At 40.6% G+C, this 16,859-nt stretch overlaps 1 protein-coding gene across 2 annotated transcripts; it reads left to right on the forward strand.

Moving 5' to 3' along the window:
- The first annotated feature begins 565 nt into the window (after positions 1 to 565).
- LOC127626777 (voltage-dependent anion-selective channel protein 2-like) lies at positions 566 to 15,585 on the forward strand. Of its 2 annotated transcripts, none has more exons than XM_052102805.1 (9): positions 566 to 688; positions 5,257 to 5,328; positions 5,412 to 5,461; positions 7,376 to 7,528; positions 7,643 to 7,695; positions 7,772 to 7,999; positions 10,859 to 11,009; positions 13,398 to 13,455; positions 13,581 to 15,585. In XM_052102805.1, exons 2-9 carry the CDS (start codon positions 5,262 to 5,264, stop codon positions 13,670 to 13,672), a joined length of 852 nt encoding a protein of 283 aa, XP_051958765.1. In that variant the 5' UTR covers positions 566 to 688; positions 5,257 to 5,261; the 3' UTR covers positions 13,673 to 15,585. The 2 variants fall into 2 exon arrangements, with proteins under 2 accessions (XP_051958765.1, XP_051958766.1); XM_052102806.1 differs by lacking the exon at positions 566 to 688 and adding an exon at positions 4,800 to 4,821.
- Positions 15,586 to 16,859: the final 1,274 nt, after the last annotated feature.

Raw genomic sequence — 16,859 nt, forward strand, 5'->3', positions numbered from 1 at the left:
TAACTACGCTATTTTTGGCAGGAACTATTGTTTATAAAGGTGTGTTGTTAAATACAAACGTGTTATAGATTAAGAAACACCACTAGCAGAATCAATGCCGTTCAACCGCGTTATTTGAAACAGACCGTATTTATTTAACGTTTCATTTTCAATACGAGAACACATTCATATATCCACCACGACTGAGTTTATCACTGCAACAACAAGTTCAGAGATTAGCATAAATAGCATAACGCGGTACACCGACGAGGAGACAAGAGGTCGTTCATTTAGAATGGATGTCTATGGAGGAGATGCTTCGTATCTCTGAATAAACTGCTTTTGTGAGGAAACAGCTCATCATTTAATGAATGTACTGCCTTTACTCTAATTTAAAACACATTTTACACTAAACAATACTTTTGGAGTGAACTATGTTGGGGTTTACAACGATAAAATTGCCGTTTTAATGAGATGTTGTGTACAATTTTGCGACAGCTAGGTGTTAGTTTACGGCTCTTCCCATTCGTTTGTATGGTATCCGCAAACGGTGACTTACTGTCGCAACACTCTTGTTAACCGTCACGCTCTCCGCAATGATAAAAAAACGCTGGGATTTTATTATAGAAGATCTCTGGTTAGCATTAGCGTTTATCTCTCGCAGGTGACCCGTAGTTCTAATGTGACCCGAACTGAAACACATCATCAGGTCAGTGCTTTTCCGATCAGCCCGGACCTTCCTAATCTGCTCTGGGTGCGTTTGGTGTGGTGAAGCTGTGGGTTAAAATGATTAAGGTCGGTTCGAGCCGGGAGGGTGCTCTCAAGGCCAAAGTCCCGGTTCGGTTCGTTTCGGCCCGAGGACGAGACCAGGGGGCGTTATGTAATTTGGCATATCGTTTCCTTTACAGATGTTAACTGTAAACGAACAGTACCGAACTTTGAACACACCTGCAATTACAGAGTAACTTTTCAGTTTAACTCTAAAAATAAGTCTTAACTCTGAATTTATTTATTTAATATTTAATCCAGAAATGAAAATCATGTCACCATTTCCTCATGTTGTTCTAATCCCCCATGACTTTCATGTTAGAAGGGCCAATAATAAAAAGGGGTTATATGCATCAAGTTCGTAGAAATGTAATTTTTGTGTCTATGTGGGTTTCATAAATGTACAAAATAAATTTTGGTTTCTCGTTACCTCGCAATAAGTTTTGCGTTACCTCGCAAAAACCAAACTTATAGCGAGGGAACGGAAACCTCATTGCGAGGGAACGCAAAACTTATAGCGAGGGAACGGAAACCTCATTGCGATAGAACGCAAAACTTATAGCGAGGGAACGGAAACCTCATTGCGATGGAACGCAAACTATTGCGAGGGAGTGCAAAAGTTACTGCGAGGGAACGCAAAACTATTGCGAGGGAACGCAAACTTATAGCGAGGGAACACAAAATAATTGCGAGGGAACGCAAACTTATAGCGAGGGAGCGCAAAACGTATTGCGAGGGAACGCAAAACTATTGTGAGGGAACGCAAACTTATAGCGAGGGAGCGCAAAACTTATTGCGAGGGAAAACAAAACTATTGCGTGGGAACGCAAACTTATAGCGAGGGAGCGCAAAACTTATTGCGAGGGAACGCAAACTTATAGCGAGGGAATGCAAAACTATTGTGAGGGAACGCAAACATATAGCGAGGGAACGCAAAACTATTGTGAGGGAACGCAAACTTATAGCGAGGGAACGCAAAACTATTGCGAGGGAGCTCAAAACTATTGCGAGGGAACGCAAACTTATAGCGAGGGAACGCAAAACTATTGCGAGGGAAAGCAAACTTATAGCGAGGGAACGCAAAACTATTGCGAGGGAACGCAAACTTATTGCGAGGGAACGCAAAACTATTGTGAGGGAATGCAAACTTATAGCGAGGGAACGCAAAACTATTGCGAGGGAACGCAAACTTATAGCGAGGGAACGCAAAATTATAGCGAGGGATCGCAAAACTATTGCGAGGGAACGCAAACTTATAGCGAGGGAGCAAAACGTATTGCGAGGGAACGCAAACTTATTGCGAGGGAACGCAAAACTATTGCGAGGGAACGCAAGCTTATAGCGAGGGAGCGCAAAACGTATTGCGAGGGAACGCAAACCTCATTGCTAGGGAATGCAAACTTATAGCGAGGGAGCGCAAAACTTATTGCGAGGGAACGCAAAACTATTGCGAGGGAACAGAAACCTCATTGCGAGGGAACGCAAACTTATAGTGAGGAAACACAAACTTATAGCGAGGGAACACAAACCTCATTGCGAGGGAACGCAAACTTATTGCGAGGGAACGCAAAACTATTGCGAGGGAGCTCAAAACTATTGCGAGGGAACGCAAACTTATAGCGAGGGAACGCAAAACTATTGCGAGGGAACGCAAACTTATTGCGAGGGAACGCAAAACTATTGTGAGGGAATGCAAACTTATAGCGAGGGAACGCAAAACTATTGCGAGGGAACGCAAACTTATAGCGAGGGAGCGCAAAACTATTGCGAGGGAACACAAAATTATAGCGAGGGAACGCAAAACTATTGCGAGGGAACGCAAACTTATAGCGAGGGAGCAAAACGTATTGCGAGGGAACGCAAACTTATTGCGAGGGAACGCAAAACTATTGCGAGGGAACGCAAGCTTATAGCGAGGGAGCGCAAAACGTATTGCGAGGGAACGCAAACCTCATTGCGAGGGAATGCAAACTTATAGCGAGGGAGCGCAAAACTTATTGCGAGGGAACGCAAAACTATTGCGAGGGAACAGAAACCTCATTGCGAGGGAACGCAAACTTATAGTGAGGGAACGCAAACTTATAGCGAGGGAACACAAACCTCATTGCGAGGGAACGCAAACTTATTGCGAGGGAACGCAAACTTATAGCCAGGGAACGCAAACTCATTGCGAGGGAACGCAAAACTTATAGCGAGGGAACGCAAAACTATTGCGAGGGAACGGAAACCTCATTGCGAGGGAACGCAAAACTATTGTGAGGGAACGCAAACTTATAGCGAGGGAACGCAAAACTATTGCGAGGGAATGGAAACCTCATTGCAAGGGAACGCAAACTCATTGCGAGGGAACGCAAAACTATTGCGAGGGAACGCAAACTTATAGCGAGGGAACGCAAAACTATTGCGAGGGAACACAAACCTCATTGCGAGGGAACGCAAACTTATAGCGAGGGAACACAAAACTTATTGCGAGGGAACGCAAACTTATAGCGAGGGAACGCAAAACTATTGCGAGGGAACGCAAACTTATAGCGAGGGAACGCAAAACTATTGCGAGGGAACGCAAACTTATAGCGAGGGAGCGCAAAACTATTGCGAGGGAACGCAAACTTATAGCGAGGGAACGCAAACTTATTGCGAGGGAGCGCAAAACTATTGCGAGGGAACGCAAACTTATAGCGAGGGAACGCAAAACTTATTGCGAGGGAACGCAAACTTATAGCCAGGGAACGCAAACTTATTGCGAGGGAACGCAAAACTTATAGCCAGGGAACGCAAACTTATAGCGAGGGAGCGCAAAACTATTGCGAGGGAATGGAAACCTCATTGCAAGGGAACGCAAACTCATTGCGAGGGAACGCAAAACTATTGCGAGGGAACGCAAACTTATAGCGAGGGAACGCAAAACTATTGCGAGGGAACACAAACCTCATTGCGAGGGAACGCAAACTTATAGCGAGGGAACACAAAACTTATTGCGAGGGAACGCAAACTTATAGCGAGGGAACGCAAAACTATTGCGAGGGAACGCAAACTTATAGCGAGGGAACGCAAAACTATTGCGAGGGAACGCAAACTTATAGCGAGGGAGCGCAAAACTATTGCGAGGGAACGCAAACTTATAGCGAGGGAACGCAAACTTATTGCGAGGGAGCGCAAAACTATTGCGAGGGAACGCAAACTTATAGCGAGGGAACGCAAAACTTATTGCGAGGGAACGCAAACTTATAGCCAGGGAACGCAAACTTATTGCGAGGGAACGCAAAACTTATAGCCAGGGAACGCAAACTTATAGCGAGGGAGCGCAAAACTATTGCGAGGGAACGCAAACTTATAGCAAGGGAACGCAAAACTATTGCGAGGGAACGCAAACTTATAGCGAGGGAGCGCAAAACTATTGCGAGGGAACGCAAACTTATAGCGAGGGAACGCAAACTTATTGCGAGGGAACGCAAAACTATTGCGAGGGAACGCAAACTTATAGCGAGGGAACGCAAAACTTATTGCGAGGGAACGCAAACTTATAGCCAGGGAACGCAAACTTATTGCGAGGGAACGCAAAACTTATAGCGAGGGAACGCAAACTTATAGCGAGGGAACGCAAAACTTATTGCGAGGGAACGCAAACTTATAGCCAGGGAACGCAAACTCATTGCGAGGGAACGCAAAACTTATAGCGAGGGAAACCAAACTATTGCTCCGTACCAATTTTTTTTTTAAAACAATATTTTCACAGCTTATTTTTTAAGAAATAAGAATACAATATTTTTCTGATCTGCTCATGCCATGCCAAATTTTTATTTTTGCAAGAATTTCAAAGCTTTTAATGAGACTCATTTTTCACTTTTTCACTCACCCCAGACAGTTACACCACATGACATATTTCACTTGAAATAAAATCAAAATCATTTTAGAAATCATGTTAATCAAAGAAGAGGTGTATTCAAGAAATTGTAAATGACCTAGACTCAGTCACCATTCTCTTTCATTGTATAGACAAAAACATTCTATTAAACAAACTCTTTTTGTGTTCCACGGATGAAGGTAATTCATACGCGTTTAGAACACATGAGGGTGAGTAAATGATGACAGGTTTTTCCTTTTTGTGTGAACTTTCCCTTTAAGGTTTTCACCAGACAATTTATAAAACAGGCCAAAACTTAGATTTGCATTGAAAGACATATAAATATATTTTTATTAAAAATATCTGTCAAGCATTTCTGAAGTGAGCACCATTATTCTCGTTTTTAATGTATGACCTGTGAACAGTATATAGACCTGTTCGGTCTGTAGACATGTTTTAATGACATTGTATCCTTAGTAAAGACGATGGGTGTGTCTGTTTACTCAGCCGCACCTGTGTGGTCGATGAAAATACATCTGAAGATAATATGCTGATCATAGGAATGAAAACAATAAAGATCATTAGGTTGGACATTGAGCCTTCAGTTACTCTTTCAAGCTCTGAGCTCTGATGATTGACTTTGAACTGATGATTGATATTTTCAGATACAATGGTTACTCCTCCAGCATATGAAGACCTTGGAAAGGCTGCAAAGGATGTTTTCAATAAGGGCTATGGTAACAGTTTAGGTGGTTCTAAAACTACTTTTTATTTATTTGACATTTTTCTTGATTTTTAACGGTTTTATTTTTTACTAAAGGTTTTGGAATGGTGAAAATCGACATCAAAACCAAGTCTGCAAATGGAGTGGTAATTACATTTTCTGTTACATTTTGAAGACAACATTTTTACCAAGGTGATAAAACCTGTAAAAAACCTGTCAAAAAAATGTCCTTGCCCTGTTTTACAAAAAAATAAAAAAAATAAAATAAAATTATAATAATATAATATATATATATAGAGAGAGAGAGAGAGAGAGAAATTGCATATAGAAAATGAAGCCTATTTTTAGATTATAAAATATTTTAAAATTGTCACAATGCAGAAAATTTTAATGGTCCTAAAATTAGGCTTAATTTTCTTTGTCCAAAATATAATTCTTTTTTTGCAATATTATATAATTTAAATATAATACATTTACTGCCCTCTGGAGTAAACAGGTGGTACTACAAGCTTGCATTTCTCAGGAATCTTCCTTATTACGGTATATATATATATATTTTTTTTTTTTCTGTCGATTTTCAGTGCGATTAATTTTATTAAAAATATGCGTTAACAAAATGTCGCTAGTAGGTGTTCCCACTACTGGTTGCCTAGTAACGTTTATAAATGCCATTCACGGATGTCATTCCATTGCTCTTGACAGCAAATCGCTTTTCTTGGCGCTAAAAACAAACATTTTGGAGGGAAAAGACTAAATATAAATGGAATCAGTACATAAAATGTTTTATATCAAAGATGAATGAGAAACAAGGCGTGCTGTTTGCCATAGTGGCTGTTTATCTGCGGCGAAAACGCAAACGCCGGTCTGTCTGGGTCCACCAAACCATTCAATCTCGGAGTCAGCATGGCGAGTACCACCGGGAGCTGCGGCTGGATGAAGTTGCTAACAGCAATAATTAGCCTTTCATCCATCTTTCCGTTACTGCAGGAGCTGAGAGAGAGAGAGAGAGAGAGAGAGAGAAGGATCACGTGAGCTCTCCTGTCTTCTCTCCTATTGGCTGTCGCTTCCGTAAGTCGCTCTTCATTTGAATAAAGTTGAACTTGTCTCAACTTTGTCGCGTGGCTGGACACGCCCACATCTAGCGCCAACGGTCGCGACAGCTCGTGTTGCCGGAAGTCGCTGCGCTCTCATTGAAAATGAATGGGATGGAGTCGCTGTCGCACGCGATGTCGCTGGCAGTGTGTACGCACCTTTAAGGGATCTCAAGATGTTTTCTAAATATTAAACTATATTTAACTTGACACAGTGACCTAAAAATATTATATTTATGATGCAACACACCCGAGACGCTACACAAGCATGTCTGACGCAGGTGTCCTTAAACAAGCCCTCGTAATAATGATGAAATAATGATACATAGTTGTCTTTAAATATTTAAATATTAAAAGATTATATATATATATATTTGTGTAATATGTTTTTTTTATATATGTATAATTTTGTAATATTTAAAAGACAACTATGTATCATTATTTCATCATTATATATTGAATTATTGTTATATGAGGGGCTTTCTCAGCAAATACTTGTATATGCGATTAATTAATCGGGACGCCATGTTATTAATTTGATTAAATGTAATCGATTGGCAGCCCTAATATATATATATATATATATATATATATATATATATATATATATATATATATATATATATATATATATTTATTATTATGTTGACTGATAATTAGTTTTAACAACCGATACGATACCGATTATTTGTATGTGTCTGATAACCGATATGTAGAACCGATTTTTAACACAAAGCAATTTTAGACATGTTTATAATGACCCGTGTATATACTCGAGCGGTGTCACTGAGATCAATTAATTTCCACAATGTTTATTCAACTCCTTTATTAGTGGATGCAATATTACAAAAACGATATCCCATAAAGGATAAAACCTCTATTATTGCTATTTTGTGGACCGGTTTTCTGAGAATCACTCACCTCATGATTGTGTTCAGCACTTAATGATCTCGCTCTTTTCCTTAACAGGAGTTCAGGACATGTGGCTCATCGAACATGGACACAAACAAGGTCGGTGGGAACCTGGAGACCAAGTACAAGTGGGCCGAATACGGACTAACCTTCACTGAGAAGTGGAACACAGACAACACGCTCGGGACGGAGATCACTGTGGAAGACCAGGTACAAAAACACATGCATCACAGTTTATCCAAAGATGAGGATTCTGTCATCGTTTACTCACCGTCATGTTGTTCCAAACCCTTATGCCTTCCATGTAACATTTCTGTTTGACAGCTGACTAAAGGAATGAAGACGACCTTTGACACAACCTTCTCGCCAAACTCTGGGTACGATGGCTATTAAATGTCATGAGCCTCGTGAGCAGTAGATGAGGTTGAACTTTCACTTCTGTTACTTTAATAGAAAGAAGAGTGGCAAGGTGAAGACGGCCTATAAGCGTGAATATCTAAACGTGGGCTGTGATGTGGATTTTGACTTTGCCGGTCCTGCGATTCACGGAGCCGCTGTGGTGGGATACGAGGGCTGGCTCGCCGGCTACCAGATGACCTTTGACTCGGCCAAGTCTAAAATGACCCGCAGCAACTTTGCAATCGGATACACAACCGAAGATTTCCAACTGCACACCAATGTGTAAGCACTTTTAGCAATGCATTATTTATTTGACTCTTTAATGTGCAAGTTAAGCTCAATCGACAGCATTTGTGGCATTCTGTTGAATACCACAAAAAATAGTGTATTTAAAGATTTCCTGTTTCAGTAGCATACCCACAATTAAAGGATTTAAGGAAGGAAGTGTTTTGTATCATTATAAAGAACATTTTTCACATTTTTTTAATGATATATGTAGATTATGATAAATTCTGAGACTCTCAGCCTGCTGAAAAATCATAAACAAAATATATAATTTTTCCAATTTGACATTATGTATCTCTGGGTGTAAATAAAGTGGCTCCAAAAACTAATTCCCAATCATATTAAAATGTTTGTGTTGATCCGATAAAGCAATCAGAAGTTATAGCATTACACAAATAATTAATCATAGTGCCCAAAAACATCTACAAGTGTCCAAAAGTGTCTCCAAACATATAAAACATAATAATTGTACATAAGAACTAATTACACATGCAAACTCAACAATGACTAAAGGTTTGCATAGCATGCAGACATGATTTTAGTCATGAGATTTCACAGAATGAGTTTCATTCTGTGTCATTTGAGTCATCATTGAGTCTGTGTCGTGTGTTTGGCGCCATCTCCTGGTGGCCATTTGTAACAGTCACAAATCACATGTCTCTCTGGCCAAATTTGGATGACTTTTTGCACTGATCTGAACCCAGTCTGATTGGTTTAGTGTTCCATGATGCTACATCATTTCCAATGACATCATCTGATCCAGGAAGGCTAATGTATTTTCAGCCAGATTGTGCTTTGTATCAATTATTTAACGATCTATGCATCTGATTATCTTGTGTGTGGGCTCGTTTGAAAGATATTCATCTCCTCTAAGTAATGGGATGTTATATTGTATGATCTGTTTATGTTTCGGTAGGTTATAAGTGAAAATGTGGCATATATACAACACCAACATAATTGTCAAAGACATATACACTCACCTAAAGGATTATTAGGAACACCATACTAAAACTGTGTTTGACCACCTTTCGCCTTCAGAACTGCCTTAATTCTACGTGGCATTGATTCAACAAGGTGCTGAAAGCATTCTTTAGAAATGTTGGCCCATATTGATAGGATAGCATCTTGCAGTTGATGGAGATTTGTGGGATGCACATCCAGGGCACGAAGCTCCCGTTCCACCACATCCCAAAGATGGTCTATTGGGTTGAGATCTGGTGACTATGGGGGCCATTTTAGTACAGTGAACTCATTGTCATGTTCAAGAAACCAATTTGAAATGATTCGAGCTTTGTGACATGGTGCATTATTCTGCTGGAATTAGCCATCAGAGGATGGGTACATGGTGGCCATAAAGGAATGGACATGGTCAGAAACAATGCTCAGGTAGGCCGTGGCATTTAAACGATGCCCAATTGGCACTAAGGGGCCTAAAGTGTGCCAAGAAAACATCCCCACACCATTACACCACCACCACCAGCCTGCACAGTGGTAACAAGGCATGATGGATCCATGTTCTCATTCTGTTTACACCAAATTCTGACTCTACCATCTGAATGTCTCAACAGAAATCGAGACTCCTCAGACCAGGCAACATTTTTCCAGTCTTCAACTGTCCAATTTTGGTGAGCTCTTGCAAATTGTAGCCTCTTTTTCCTATTTGTAGTGGAGATGAGTGGTACCCGGTGGGGTCTTCTGCTGTTGTAGCCCATCCGCCTCAAGGTTGTGCGTGTTGTGGCTTCACAAATGCTTTGCTGCATACCTCGGTTGTAACGAGTGGTTATTTCAGGCAAAGTTGCTCTTCTATCAGCTTGAATCAGTCGGCCCATTCTCCTCTGACCTCTAGCATCAACAAGGCATTTTCAGCCCACAGGACTGCCGCATACTGGATGTTTTTCCTTTTCACACCATTCTTTGTAAACCCTAGAAATGGTTGTGCGTGAAAATCCCAGTAACTGAGCAGATTGTGAAATACTCAGACCGGCCCGTCTGGCACCAACAACCATGCCACGCTCAAAATGGCTTAAATCAACTTTCTTTCCCATTCTGACATTCAGTTTGGAGTTCAGGAGATTGTCTTGACCAGGACCACACCCCTAAATGCATTGAAGCAACTGCCATGTGATTGGTTGATTAGATAATTGCATTAATGAGAAATTGAACAGGTGTTCCTAATAATCCTTTAGGTGAGTGTAATTAACTATTACTTGCTATATATTTTTGTCTGTGAGTAAAACAAATAATCTGGTTGTGTTTTACTCTTTGAGAGCTTTCCAACAACATATGACACATGACTATTTGATGAGTTTGATGTTTTTACTGATTGCAATAATATTTACTGTGCAATTACATTTTTTTAATAAATGATCAAAAGGGAAGACTTCTGATTTGTCTGCAAATTTCAAAGCACTAATTCAGTTTTGGTCATAATGCCGACATGCATTGGAAAGTTGAACTTCTAAGCTTTCAAACGAGACCTATTTTGTGTTGGTCGAGACTGTAGTTGTTAATATTTTGATGATAATGTTTTTCTCGTAGACCCATCCGACCCTCCACAAATTGGCCCCATTCACTTCCATTGTAACCCAGATTTTTGCTGAAAAGGAGGGACAAGTCAAAACTATTTTCATTATGCCACAAATGCTGTCGATTGTGGACAACTTGAATTGAACCCAGAATATTCCTTTAATGTAGCTAAAACCAAACACAGCAGGTAAAGAGCGGGGTGATATATCAAGGATTCGTATTTACAAATGGTTTTATTTTTTATGTCATTAAAGCTAAATGGGATTTTAGAATGCTAGAAATGATGAATTGGAAAAAGACGAATGTTTTTATTTTGTTTTTGCCTTGTAGAAATGATGGCACAGAGTTTGGCGGCTCTATTCATCAGAAAGTGAATGATAATTTGGAGACAGCAGTGAATCTGGCCTGGACCACCGGCAATAACAGTACACGCTTCGGCATCGCCGCCAAATACATGCTGGACTCGAACACGTCTATTAGTGTGAGTTTTACTGTGGCACATCTCAAACACAAACCTGCACTCTTATTTGTTCTGGACCTGCGTAAATATAACCATCGGACGATTGACATATGCAAGGTTCACACACTTTGACTACTTTGGTAGTAAAACTATAGTAACCATAAGTTTATGCAGGGACGGATTACCGACCAGACCAATGGTGCCAGAGCCCAGGGGTGCCCTGGGCTTTAAAACACTTTTGGGCATGAACAACGAACAACTTTGCTCAATACTTTGTTGAAGCACCTTTGGCACCAATTACAGCCTCAAGTCTTTTTGTGCATGATGCTACAAGCTTGGCACACCTATTTTTGGGCAGTTTCTCCCATTCTTCTTTGCAGGACCTCTCCAGGTCCATCAGGTTGGATGGGGAGCGTCGGTGCACAGCCATTTTCAGATCTCTCCAGAGATGTTCAATCGGGTTCAAGTCTGGGCTCTGGTTGGGACACTCAAGGACATTCACAGAGTTGTCCCGTAGCCACTCCTTTGTTATCTTGGCTGTGTGCTTGGGGTCGTTGTCCTGTTGGAAGATTAACCTTTGCCCCAGTCTGCAGCACCACCATGCTTCACTGTAGTGATGGTATTGGCCAGGTGATGAGTGGTGCCTGGTTTCCTCCAGACATGACGCTTGCCATTCAGGCCAAAGAGATCAATCTTTGTTTCATCAGACCAGAGAATTTGGTTTCTGATGGTCTGAGAGACTTCAGGTGCCTTTTGGCAAACTCCAGGCGGGCTGTCATGTGCCTTTTACTGAGGAGTGGCTTCCGTCTGGCCACTCTACCATACAGGCCTGATTGGTGGAGTGCTGCAGAGATGGTTGTTCTTCTGGAAGGTTTTCCTCTCTCCACAGAGAAATGCTGGAGCTCTGTCAGAGTGACCATCGGGTTCTTGGTCACCTCCCTGACTAAGGCCGTTCTCCCCCGATCGCTCAGTTTGGCCGGGCGGACAGCTCTAGGAAGAGTCCTGGTGGTTCCAAACTTATTCCATTTATGGATTATGGAGGCCACTGTGCTCATTGGGACCTTCAATGCTGCAGAAACATTTCTCGTTGCTCCATCCGACTTCCATCCCCTCAAAATAACCTGCCTACCAATCATCACACTGGTCAAACCCAATTTTTTTACGTACTTATCCTCCAAATTTATGACCTTCCCATCTCCCAAAATACAGAGTCTGGGGCAGAACGAGATTTAAGTGTTCAACACATCACAAACAAAACTTTGCACCTTCAGCCAAAATTCTTGGATTTACAACACCCCCAAAAAACATGGGTGGTGTCTCCATCTTCTGAATGGCATCGCCAGCAGATGGGTGTGTCCTTAATACCAAGCCTATACAATCTAGAGGGGGTCCAATAAAATCTATGTAAAATCTTAAATTGCTTAAGGTGCACACTTGCATCTCTAGATCCAGACTTGATGTTTTTCAGAGTCGTAGCCCACACTCCTTCCTCCAATGCCAAATTTAAATCTTTCTCCCATAATCTTTTGAGAGAAGTTAAAGCTCCGGGAGTAATACACTGATGCCTCATGACCTCTTCCAAAAGCAGCAATCACCACTCCCAGAGTATCTGCCGCTCTAGGGGGGTGCGTGCTACTCCCAAAAACAGTGCAGAGTATGTGGCGCAGCTGAAAATACTTCACCCTCTCATATAGGTCACCGAGTGTATTAAACCCCCCACAATCCAATCTGACCAGCAACTTATTAATGCATAGTTTAGGGTTCAGCCATATGCTTGAGACAACGTTTAAATAAATATCTGAGTTAAACACTCTGGACACTTTTGTCCATACTGAGTGTAAATGCGAGATAAGTATAAGAAATAAGTTTAGCCAGAATTATGTACGTGGAGATCATGTGGAGACTCATGCTAATCTCCGCGATCCACGCACGACTCGCCACACGCCCCATTGAGAGCGAGAACCACTAATCACGACCACGAGCAGGTTACCCCATGTGACTCTACCCTCCCTAGCAACCGGGCCAATTTGGTTGCTTCGGAGACCTGGCTGGAGTCACTCAGCACGCCCTGGATTCAAACTCGTGACTTTTCCCGTTTTATCACTATGGTTTCATTACAGATATCATGGTTAAAATATGGTTACCATGGTAATGTTATAGCGAACATATAGTGAATGCAAAACGTTCCCGCCATGTCCTCTAAGGGGCTCCGTATTTTTACACAACTTATTAGATGTTACTAATTTCAATGACTTTTACAGTCCTGGAAAACACATTCCCAATAAGAAATTCCCATGACTGTAGGAACCCTGTATGTCTCAAACACACACTGTTTTGTAAGCCTACATAAAACACGATGTAAAGATGAAATGCATCAGTCACGAAACATCTTCCGTCTTTTCCTCTCAGGCTAAAGTGAATAATTCCAGCCTGGTTGGAGTTGGCTACACTCAGACATTAAGACCCGGTAAGTGTGCCGCTCAGTTTCTTTATGCAAAAGATTTTGGGGTGAAATATGGTCCATATTTACTCGTTTAATTCATTCCCTTGGATGAGTGTGTTCTGTAACTGTATGTGTGTGTGTGTGATCAGGAGCGAAGCTGACTCTATCGGCTCTGGTGGATGGAAAGAGCATCAACAATGGAGGACATAAACTGGGTCTGGGACTCGAGCTGGAGGCGTAACGACCAAAACACCCCATCCCGTTCGCCAGCAGAGAAGGGAATCTTTGTCTCTGCCGTTGTGTATTTCTGGCTCATGATGAAACATCTGGATAGTGAAGAGAGATTTCTAAACATGCATCTGTTTGCTGATAGATCACAGTCGCTTCTTGTGTTGAACCCAAACCCAAACCGAAAGACGATGAGTGTTTAAAGGTATAGTTTATTTACTCACCCTCATGTCATTCCAAAGCTGCTTTCTATGCATTGACTGTTTATAGTGGCCACAACTGTTAAGCAGCATAAATATTTCAAGCGTTTTGTAATCTAAAAGCCACTTTATTCTCCACCACCACAGCACTCAAATCTACAGATCCCCTTTTATGAAATAGTTTTGTGTTCCCTTGCAATGTCTTTATCTATCCCTTACAACAAGGCATAGCCATGGCAACCTATTTTATCCATGATATACGTAATAAAGCCATAGTAACAATAGTGGGAATACGAAAATCATAATAATTCTGCCAAAAAACTAAACAAAAGCATGGTAACTAAAGTTTTACTACAGTAACACCTTGGTTCATTTGTGGTACAAGTACGGCATTGTATGGATTTACTATAATAGAGCTGCGGTAACTATGTAAACATTTTATTTGTATTTTTTTTTAAATCATAGTATGCACAAATTAAGCACGGTCTTACTGTAGTAAAAGGATGGATTAAGGGATTGCGAGGGAATGCAAAACAATTTCAGAAATTCCCTCCCGGTTTTAAACTGGGAAAAATATCAGGGAATAATAGTGCAATTTTCTATATTGTATTTTTAAGTAAAAAAGCGAACTTTTGACCATATTATAGTTTAATTTTGATTTCTGAAAACTGGTCGAAAATGACGCGGTTAATCATGATTGCTTTATTTTTTTGAGCCACAGTTTTATTCAAATCTGCATTTAGTTTTGTGCAAAATTATTTAAAAAAATAATAATATTGAAAACATGCATAATTCAGTGAGATTACTTGAGTTTTATCTTTAGTTTCTGCTCGAAACTGTAATCGGAACAGTATTTATTGTGAAACTGCTATAAAAATACCTTTTGAATTGAATTTGAAATGTTTCTCTTCAGGTTTTTACATCTAATTTTACCGTGATATTTAAAAATCGCCATCAGCTTCATACAAAGTAAATATGTTTTCAGATATTTTAATATTTGACGAGTTTCTTTTTATCTTTAGTGCAATAACAATACGTTTGAAAGCATGCTGTGTTTATATCATCATTTCATTATTTTTCTCACACAGTATAATCAGGAATTTACTCATTAAAATGAATAGCTTGCTTAAAATTTTAGGAAGGGCATCCTTGAGGCCGAAACCCCTGTTTTAACGGGTTCCGTAAAAGTCTAATTCGCAATTGCGTTCAGATTTAAAAATGCCCATTGAAGTCCTGCGGCTTTCGTGATATTAGTTTTCACGTTCAGTTATCTTTATTTACTGTTTTTACTGTAATTACTGGTGCTGTAAAAAGGTGCATAACTATTGAACAATTCTGCTCTTGTGTTCCAAAGCAGGTTTGGAACGACATGAAGGTGCGTAAATAATGATGGAATTTATTTTTAAATGTCTAAAGATTCCATCAATATTGTTTTGATTGTATAGTCAATCTTCTCCTGCTTTAGAGATTAATCTGCAATTTTATACCCACTGCTGTTAGTGATGTTCAAACGTCTGGATCTGCTGTAGGTAGTCGGTTTGTTGTTCATAGCCAAAAGTTGTTGAGCCGGGGGCGGGGTCACCAAACTAGATTGCGCAGCCTTAAAGCCCAGGGCACCCCCGGGCAGTCAAGGGCCCCTGGGCACTGGCCCCGGTTGGTAATCCGTCCCTGACGTAAACCATGCAAGAACCCTTGTGTATGTCGACCTTTGCAATAAAGTCTTTAAACTGAAGTTTGTGTTTGTAGAACTATGTGAATTGATCTGGATTAACTGACCCTGCAATAAGCTATCAGTCAAACTGGCTCATGAAATGGTAAACATGTAATGGATATCATATTAATCATACATAGGCTGGAATGAAATGTGATACTTCAATGCATTCTTATTTATTGCGCAACAATGCAAATAGAAGCTGGAGAGAATTTGAATTAGAATCAAGGCAAACTGTCATCAAAGCCCCATTTAATAACATTATAGTGATTTAGGGTTTATCAATGTTGGTCCAGGATTACTCCAGCACATTTTGGTAGTCTGACACCCAGTTCAGGACATTGAGTCTCTTGAGTCATTTTAAATGTGGTCCTCCAAGTGGAGGATTTGAATCTCATATTTATAGTTTTTATCTCAAAACGATGTATTCGTTTTCTTTCCCCTCCCCCTGCTGATCTAAGTTACTTTAACAAAGTAACAAACTACTGATTACATCTAGTGTAATTAGATTACTCTATCTGAAAAGTAATTGCATTACTTATTACTAATTACTGCCTAAAACCCTGATCAACCTCGATAGACATAAAACTGTTCTTTTAATTCTTTGAAATAAATCATATAAAATCAAATAAATTATTCATGAACTGGCCAAAGAATTTAAAGGGCCGGCGTTCAATTAGATCATATATATTTTAACATTAGACGTTAAATTTCGAATTTAAATTCACTGTTTAGTGACCGTTCTAGAGAATACAGTATTTAACGCAATTACATCAGAAGTAACTATAATTAAATTACTCAAAAATTAAGAGTAATGAAAAAGTAATTTAATAACCACAATTAACTACTTAGTAGTGCATTACACCCAACACTGCTGATCTCTGACCACGGAGGCCTTTCCCCAGTTGCTGCCAGTGCTCACTGCCATGGAGGCCTTTCTCCAGACTCTGTTGGTGCCCACGGGTACTGTCATGGTCCTGTCACCTTATCAGTTTGGGTTTTGTCTGATTCTGTGGCATTATCGTCCCCTTTCAGTCTCGTGTTTTGTGCTCATTCTTTGTGTGAGCGCACAGGCGCTGTTGTTGGTTACCGCCACGCGCAAGTTACCGCCGTGCGCCCTCCCGTGATGTCACGGTCCTGTCACCTTGTCAGGTTCAGTTTTTGTCTGACGAGGACCATGGCATCATCGTTGCCCGTTTGCTTTGATCAAAGCGCGTTTACGTTTTGCCCTCACGTGTTTCAGGTGCTGCTGGCACTCAGAATCAGCGTTTCCATGGGAACCCTATATT

Source organism: Xyrauchen texanus, chromosome 33 (genome assembly GCF_025860055.1).
Source record: "Xyrauchen texanus isolate HMW12.3.18 chromosome 33, RBS_HiC_50CHRs, whole genome shotgun sequence".
Lineage (NCBI taxonomy): Eukaryota > Metazoa > Chordata > Actinopteri > Cypriniformes > Catostomidae > Xyrauchen > Xyrauchen texanus.

What these genes read in the sequence shown, in the direction of transcription:
- LOC127626777 (XM_052102805.1), top strand. Translation starts at nt 5,262, where the DNA reads ATGGTTACTCCTCCAGCATATGAAGACCTTGGAAAGGCTGCAAAGGAT. An exon ending in ACCTTCTCGCCAAACTCTGG is followed by an intron (nt 7,696 to 7,771) that starts GTACGATGGCTA and finishes TTACTTTAATAG; the next exon opens with AAAGAAGAGTGGCAAGGTGA. An exon ending in TTCCAACTGCACACCAATGT is followed by an intron (nt 8,000 to 10,858) that starts GTAAGCACTTTT and finishes TTTGCCTTGTAG; the next exon opens with AAATGATGGCACAGAGTTTG.